This window comes from Oratosquilla oratoria, chromosome 31 (assembly GCF_046742065.1).
Source record: "Oratosquilla oratoria isolate Oo_2021 chromosome 31, ASM4674206v1, whole genome shotgun sequence".
NCBI classification, from domain to species: domain Eukaryota; kingdom Metazoa; phylum Arthropoda; class Malacostraca; order Stomatopoda; family Squillidae; genus Oratosquilla; species Oratosquilla oratoria.
In genome coordinates, this window is record NC_134807.1 from 11,503,319 (window position 1) to 11,512,734 (window position 9,416).

At 38.8% G+C, this 9,416-nt stretch overlaps 1 protein-coding gene across 1 annotated transcript in view; it reads left to right on the plus strand.

Annotated features, from left to right (window-relative positions):
• LOC143041698 (uncharacterized) overlaps positions 1–6,458 on the plus strand; it is a gene marked incomplete at its 3' end in the record, with an annotated part of 38,545 nt that extends 32,087 nt beyond the window's left edge. Inside the window, 2 exon segments of the mRNA XM_076213709.1 lie at positions 4,502–4,831; positions 6,320–6,458. Coding sequence (XP_076069824.1) covers positions 4,502–4,831; positions 6,320–6,458 — 469 coding nt within the window.
• Positions 6,459–9,416: the final 2,958 nt, after the last annotated feature.

Sequence of the window (9,416 nt, forward strand, 5' to 3'; positions counted from 1 at the left end):
GATGACGGGTCATCCCTATATCCCGCCCACTGCTTTGGGTCAGAAGCAATGTAGCATGACACAGCACGTCCACAGCAAGGGCGCTTCATTTAATCGGCGACACCCCTCCCCCTCTCTGTTTCCTCATGCAGAAAAATAGCAGATGGGGAGAAATCCCTTCGGGCTGTGTCCAAATATCATTCACATATAACTACTCCCTAACCCTTCCCATCCCCCACCCACTCCCTTATCTCCCGCCTTCTCCCTTCGCTACTCAACAGACATTTCCTCTCCAGCTCAACGCCCCTTTCACCCCATCCATCCATCTTATCCTCGATCGCCCCTTCATATTCATTCCATCCACCTCTGCCTTCCACACTTTTTCTTACTATTATTTCTTCACTCATTCTGTCCATGTGTCCAAACCATTACAATACTCTTTCATCTACCCTATCTTTCATTTCCTTTTCCATCCCCGCTCTCCTCCTCACCTCCTCGTTTCTCACTCTATCCAACCTTGTAACCCCTACCATACTTCTCAGACATTTCATCTCACATTTAAAGTTTTCCTCTCTGCTTCTGAAATTCCATGTCTCTGCCCCATACAGTGCTGGCGGCACAATCATCCCTTCATATAATCTCCTCTTTACATCCATTCCTAAATGCCCATTTCTCATTACACTTTTTAATCCCCCCAAGGCACTTGCTTGCTTCTCTCAATCTACAATTTACCTCCACCTCCACTCTTCCCTTTCCTGCCACATGCACCCCAAGTACCTAAAGCTATCCACTTCCTCCAGCTTTTCTCCTTTCAGACTTCCATATTGCTGCCATCCTCTCCCCTTGTACATTTCATCACTTTCCTTTTACCTACATTTACCTTCAACTTTCCCCTAACGCATATCTTCCTAAACTCCGTCACTAATTCCCTTAATCCCTTCCTCTGACCAGGACACAAGCGCAGTGTCGTCAGCAAACAACAGCTGGCTCACTTCCCAATTTCCTCCATTTTCTCCACTACCCTCGCATTTACCACCCCATCCATGCATAAATTGAACAGCCATGGCGACATAACACATCCTTGACGCAGTTCTACCTTTAACTCAAAACACTCGCTTTCTCTATTTCTAATTCTAATACAGGCTCTGATATTCTCGCAAAAACTCTTGACTGCCCTTAACAGCTTTCCCCCGATCCAATATATCTGCAAATCATCCCACAGTGCCTTCCTATCCACCCTGTCATCCTTTTCCAAATCTAAAAAGAACCCCCTTAAAGAAAAAAAAAAAAAAATCTGCAAAAGCTTTCTCAAAAACAACAATAATGATAATAATAATAATAATAATAATAAAAATAATAATAATAATAATAATGATAATAATAGTAATGATAATAATAATAAATGATGATAATAATATGATAATATAGTAATGATAACAATAAACAAAATAATACTATAATACCATAATTTCATAAACACAATCATCAACACTATTGACGCCAAACCTCTTAACTGAAATGGCCACCATCTGTGTATCTCTACTTAAAAAATACAACCTTGTTGAAGTTTTGCTATATTACAGATCTGACATTAATTAGGGAGAAAAGGAAATGTGTAAAAAGGGTAAAAACAATCTCGGAGGAGGAGGTATAGGATGAGGAGGAGGAGGCAGAGGAGGAGGCGGAGGAGGAGGAGGAGGAAGAGGAGGAGGAGGAGGAAGAGGAGGAGGAGGAGGAAGAGGAGGAGGAGTTGTGAAAGTGATTTTTTCATTCAATTTCTTTCGTGGTTATTGTGCCACATTAAAATATTTTCCCGCCTTCATGACGGGTCTGTATTAAGCGGCGGCGGCGCCAGAAATTATAATATTTTTCCATCTGACACTCCGTCAGCTTATCATCTGAATCATTTCCTGTCAGATGATAGCTTAAATACAGTGGCGCCACGTAGTACACGAGAGAGAGAGAGAGAGAGAGAGAGAGAGAGAGAGAGAGAGAGAGAGAGAGAGAGAGAGAAAGGGAGGGAGGGAGGGAGAGAGAAAAAGCAGTCTAAACACACATTAATACGTATACATACATAAACATACACACACACGCACACACGCACTAATACGTACACACACACACACATGCACACACTAGTAGGTACATACATAGGTACACACACACACACGCACGCACGCACACACACACATACACACACACACACACACACACACACACACACACACACACACACACGGGCACTCCTCTCCGTCCATATACGTCCATTGTTGCGTCATCAAAATTCTACTTTCTCTGACTCAAACTCCAATTCCGTCAGAGGGATGCTGGGACCGCGGTTGCCATAGTAACCACGGGGACGCCAAATCTCATTTCTGCGGTCCTTTGTAGTACGGCACAATGGAGTATATATATAAACATATATGGGACTGGACGCCCGATCACTGTGATGCGGTTACCAATCATCTTTATTGTGACTACGAGTCGGATTGGGCGTTGCTCAGATACAGGTAATCGGGATACACGCATATACGCTGTACAGAAGGGGTGGACGGAGGGGAGGGGTATGTCTGTGGGAAAGTATGTACTGATTTATTGGATTGTTTGTTTTTTGTTTATTGTCTTGGGTATGGGAAAGACAGATTTCGTATAAAGATTTATTCATGTACCTATATATCATTTGTTTGTATATTCATTTATATAATATTGATGCTGAAGAGGATCACAGTTAGTGATCGAAATATACTGATCTTTATACTTTCGCTTATTCTTCTCCGAAAGTGGGTCATCAGTATCATGTGCTACGACATAACTTTGTTGTGATTTATTCATATATTCATCTATTACTCATTTACGTATTTATATATATATTTACCTCTTTCTGAATTTATATATTTTTCTGTTTACTTATTACATTTATATATTAATTTTATTCAATCAATCATAATCTGTATCATTTATGTACTTATTTATTGAGTTATCTATTTGTGTAATTATTATCTTTATTCACATAATTGCCTATTTGATTATTTATCGATTCAGGAATTCATTTTCATATTCAATCTATTCGCACATTAATATCAATAACAATCACCTACTTATTTATTTATCTATTCATCTATCAACATAATTATATGTTCATTTAATTACGTATTTATTATATTCATTATTTTCTCTTCTATATAAGGCAAACTGGATCCATAGGAAGACTTTAACATGCAAAGTTAATTGATCAATATTAGAATATCTTGTTTGTTTACTTTTGTAGTCTGTAAAGAGAAGAATGACTAAGAGGAAGAGAGTTCCAGAACCTCCCACTGTAACTACAAGGGGAGCGGGGGCGATCTAATAGAGGTATTCAAATAGGTCAAGGGCTTCAACAAAGGCGATACAGGCAAGGTCATCATATCAAGACAGCAGGGCAGGATTCGTAGTAATGGATTCAAATTAGAGAAATTCTGGTCCAAGATGGAAATAAACAAGAACTGGTTTACCAATAGAATGTTTAATGACTGGAATCTTTTGGTCCATATCTAGGTCGGATGCAAAAAATAAATACCATAATAAATAACTAAATAGAAATTATAATAAATAATAATAAATAAAATAAACAAATAAATGCATTGGTATAGTTAAATGATAAACCAACAGGTAAATAGTAGATAATAATGAAATGACAGATAACTAATAATAAATGAAAATCAAGCAAATAATAATAAACAGACAAATAATAACAAGCAAATAACCAAATAATATAAATGGTAGGCATTACAGCATCTTGCTTAGGTGTTTACCTAAACGAATCTTAAAGGTTCGAACTGAATTACATTGCACTGCCTCTGTTGGAAGTTTATTCCATTCATTAACTACACGGTTGGCGAAGGTGTTTCTACCCATTTCCAAATCAAATCTACTTCTTGATAGTTTGAGACACCTTATTTCTTGTCGGATTCTCATTCAGTGTGAAAATTTTGTCACTGTTTATGTTGTCAATTCCCTTTAGAATCTTAACACCTGTATCAAGTCACCTCTGAGTCTACGCTGTTTTAGGGAAAACAGATTCATATATTTTAGTCGATTTTCGTATGATTTATTATTTTTTCTTTATTATTCCTTATATTTATCTTATTTTACTTTGTTGCATTTAATCTTTAAGTTTATTATTTTTTTCATATGCAGTTGATCATACCCAAGTTTCCAAGTTATTTTTATTAATTACTATTGCTACTATAATCATCATTATCAACATAATCACCATTACTTATTTTGTTATTCTATATATTTATTTTATTTTACTTTACTGTATTTAATTCTTATTTAATTTTTATTTTATTATTAATTACTATTAATTAATTACTATTATTATCATTATCATCATATTATTATCATATTATTATTATATTATTATATTATTATTATATTATTATTATATTAATTACTACTACTACCACTACTACTACTATTACTCCTACTACTACTATTATTTTCGTATACAGTTGATCATGCCCAAGTTTCCTTCCAGAAGTACCGGGTTCACGATGTGACCGTCACGGCCGTGGGCGGGTCGCCGGCGCCATCGACACCCGACCAACAGTACACGAGTGTCGCCGGCGCCGCAAGCAATGCTGCTGTGCCTCACCAAGCCTCCAACCCGACGCAAGCAGCTGCCTCAGCTGTCGTCTGTTCCTCCCCGGCGTCGCAGCAGCAGCAGCCACAGCCACAGCCTCAGCCACAGCCACAGCAGGCGCACACAGCCGCGACACAGCACCAGACTCAACAGCAGCAACAGCAACAACAACAACAGGCGTCGCAGCAACAACAACAACAACACGGGCTCAAGACGGAGAGTAAAGTAAGAAACTATAGTGTGTTATTGTTTGAGTTATGCTATAGTTAGTAAAGAACGGAACTTAAGTGTATCAATATAGAAACTGTATTATAGCACAGTAAAGTAATGTTTCACTATAGAAACTATACTATACTCAGTAAAGGGTTATAACGTGTCAGTATAGAAACTATAGTCAGTAAAACAAGGAACTATAGTGTTACCATAGAAACTATATTATAATATAGTAAACTGTATTTCACTATAAAAGTTACTATACCAAGTAAACGACTATATCTTGTCAGTATAGAAACTATAAAAGGTAAAGGGACTATATGTTACTATATAAACTATACTATAGTTAGTACAGTAAAGTACTGTAATGTTTCATTATAAAGTCTCTACTCACTAAAGGACTATATGGCGTTAGTATAGACACTATAGTTAGTAAAGTAAGGAACTATAGTTTGTCACTGTAGGAACTATATGGCAGTAGAGGTAAATGGGCTGAGGTTGTCATGCCAAACCTCCTCGTAGTGCGGGTGATGGTTCCGCTTAAGAGAGAGAACTCTCTGTAGCTGGGATTAAGGTGGCGGCACACTAGGCATTTCTCGCTAGCATGCTACTTGCTTTTGCTATTTGGTTTGGGTAGAAACTACTTCGGTTACGATTTTTTTTTTTTTTTTTTTTTTTTTTTGCGTCCGAGAGTGATAAGCTCAATGACGAAATAAGAGAAGTTAAATCTAGAATACGAATGTTAGACACATTGCTGAGATGTTTCTACTCAAACCAAATAACAAAAGTAAGTAGCATGCTAGCCACCTGTAGTTTGACCGTGGCGAGGCAATGGTTCCTTTGATTTTATTTGTAAGAATTATTATTAATACTATTATCACCATTATTATTATTATCACAATTATCATTTTTTTTCAGAAAAAGAAAAAAATTATGGAAATTAAACTCTTTACCAATTAAATAATTCTTGTCAAATAATTCCTAAAACGAAGCTCATAAACGTGAATCAGCAATTTAAATAAATAAATAAATAAATAAATAAAATTGAATAAATAGATGCATAAACAAATTAATAAAATATAGTGAATAAAATAAATCATCTACGCTTCCCTAATCCCATTCATTTATAACACTCAACCTCACCGTGGGCTCTTCTCTCACATGTGACGTCACATATGTATGACGTCATTAATACGTGACGTCACATGCCATCTACATGTGACGTCATATAAATATGACGTCATTCATAGTGGGGTCACAGATGCATGGCGTCATCCATATGTGACACCACAGACGCATGACGTCACATACATATGACATCATAGATGCATGGCTACATTCATATCACTCGCATATGACGTCACATATGTATGACGTCATCCACCCGTCACGTCACATACATATAACATCAACACATGACATCAATCTATGAAACTACCCCACCATGACGTCACTAATGCAATGTTCTTCGTTTGTTCTCTCTTTCCTGGGCACCCACAGAACGGCGACACCCATGCAGACGCCCACTACATCTCGGCCAACTGCGTCGTCCTGACGTACTTCAGCGGCGACTTGGCCACGGCCGTGGACGAACACTTCTCGAGGGCGCTGAGCCAAAGCTACGGCAAAGCCAGCAAAGGTAAGTTCCTCCTCCTGTCGCAGGCCTTCCCGAAGTAGCGGTGACGGTGACCGTCACGACGTGATACTCTCGCCTGTGACGTCATCCAAAAATGACGTCATAGACGTGTGACGTCATCCAAAGTGACGTCATATATGTATGACGTCAGATAAATGTGTTGTTGCTCATGTATGTCATATGTGATGTCACAGGTGTATGGCGTCATCAACGTGACGTTACATATGTATGATGTAATTCATGTGTGACGTCTTCCATGTGCCTGTACCTTAGTGATTTATTCCATCAATATATATATATATATATATATATATAGATATATATATATATATACATGTGTATATATATATATATATATATATATATACACATGTATATATATAAATGTGTATATATATATATATATATATATATATTTATTCTGAGTCTGGTTAAAATCATTCGAAGGACTCACCCGAGTTCGCCATCGTTGTCCTCGTGTAGTAGCCGCAGAAGGATACACTGTGTCACACTCGACTTGCGATCGTCACTGAGAGTCCGGCTGTCCGGGCGAAGGACACCAGACACCCGGCAGCTCCTCCTTCTCCTCCTCCTCTTCCTCTTCCTCCGGATAAAAAAGAGAGAGAAAGAGAGAGAGAGGTATCGCTCTCAAACGACCGCCCCACGGCGCCGATTGGGTCACGTGATACGGTGGTCAATTGTCCTGAATGATGATTGGTGTCACGGACGTAAGGCCGCTTCGCATCGCTGGGCGCGATTTTCGTTGACAGTTTTGCGTTCGTTTGGGTACGAAACGACTTTGGTTAATTTTTTTTTTTTTTTTTTTTTTAATCTCCAAATGTCAATATTTCATCTTTGCGTCATAATTTAAGAATGTGAATGACAAACTAAGAGAAGTTTAACTTGGATGAATATTAACCTTATTATAGGAATGTTCTTAGAGAAGTCTAATATACTATAAACAAAGCCATCTTCTAACTATTCGAATTCACAAAAGTTGGCGATAATCTGCCTAGTGTGAAGGTGATGTGGGAAGGGGAGGGAGGAGACGTGGGGTGGAGAGAATCCTCCGGGATGTTCTCGACTTATCATAATAAACTGTGTTACATCACCTGAGAGGATGTGCAGATAATTTCATCTAACGTCGATCAAAGTCCCTTGCACCTGCTACCGCGTCAAATCCAATCTACCTAAACGTTTAACAAAAAGAATAAAGATATTAAGAGATACACATTATCCTCGCTGCATTATCACAGGATCGCATTACCATAGACGAGGTCCATTAAAGGGGATTGGAGGGGAGAGAAAAAGGGAGAATAGAGATGTGGGAAAGAGTTGTAGATTGTAGAGACAGTTTGCGACCGGCCATGCGTAGCGGAGTACCACAGGCAGCTGTATTGGCGCCCAACGCCCCCAGCGGCCCCGCACGTATACGCGCACGCACGCACACACACACTCACACACACAATTAAAGAGATACAGAGACAAACACAGAAAGACATGGTAAAGGGGAGAAGGTGGGGAAAGGAGAGAGGGTGGAGGAGAGGGTGGAGGAAAAGAGAGTGACAGAAAGAGACAAGGAGAGAGGGGAGAGGATCAAGGGGAAAGAGGAAGGAGGAGGAAGAGAGAGAGGAAGGAGGAGGAAGGAGAGAGGAGGAAGAGAGAGAGAAAGAGAGGAGAGAAAGAGAGGAGAGAGAGAGGGAGAGAGACAGAGAGAGGGAGAGAGACAGAGAGAGAGAAGGGGAGGGATGGAGGAGTGAGTGAGGAGAGAGGGAAAGAGACAGAGAGAGAAAGAGGGGGTAGAGAATGTACACACACACACGCGCGCGCACACGCACACACCTTGTCCTTCGGACAGGAAACAGAGTAAAGTAAGATAAAAGGAAAAGAGGAAATCGGCCCGACCACCTGGGCAGACCGACCTGTGGGACGAGGGCGTGGAAGCACGAACTAGGGTAAAGATACTTTTTTGGTTCTCTGCTTACGGCGATTATTACGCCACCTTAAGCCCTCCTTTATCGTATTTCTCTCTTGCTCTCTCTCTCTTTCTCTCTCTTCCTGTACATATATATATATATATATACATTATAATATATATATATATATATATATATATATATGAGAGAGTGATAGGTGGGGAAGGGTAAACGAAGATGGGCTAAGAATACATTTATTGTTCTTACGTTTCGGTTATTATAACCTTCCTCAGAGAACTTGTTACAGAACATCTTGGTCACAACATTTATACCCGTAGTGGGGGAACTTGTGAAGCTTCGAGTGTCAGGTTTTTTCTAGCGCATTTATTATTAAGAGACTGGCTGCTTTAGATAGGCATATAAATCCTTCTCTGTCGTTATTATTTTCTTTGACATTTATATGTGCAGCTTCAACTGTCTTTCTCATCTTCTTTTTTAATCCTTTGTGTAAAATTTCAACTTTACTCCATTCGGGAAGGTTGTAAAGTTGAAATTTTACACAAAGGATAAAAAAAGAAGATGAGAAAGACAGTTGAAGCTGCACATATAAATGTCAAAGAAAATAATAACGACAGAGAAGGATTTATATGCCTATCTAAAGCAGCCAGTCTCTTAATAATAAATGCGCTAGGAAAAAACCTGACACTCGAAGCTTCACAAGTTCCCCCACTACGGGTATAAATGTTGTGACCAAGATGTTCTGTAACAAGTTCTCTGAGGAAGGTTATAATAACCGAAACGTAAGAACAATAAATGTATTCTTAGCCCATCTTCGTTTACCCTTCCCCACCTATCACTCTCTCATTTGTCTTAAACAATTTATCAACATATATATATATACAGTATATATATATATATATATATATATATATATATATATGTGCGTGTGTGTATGTGTGTGTGTGTGTGCGTGTGTGTGTGTGTGTGTGTGTGTGTGTGTGTGTGTGTGTGTGTGTGTGTGGTGTGTGTTGATGAAGGTGGAAAA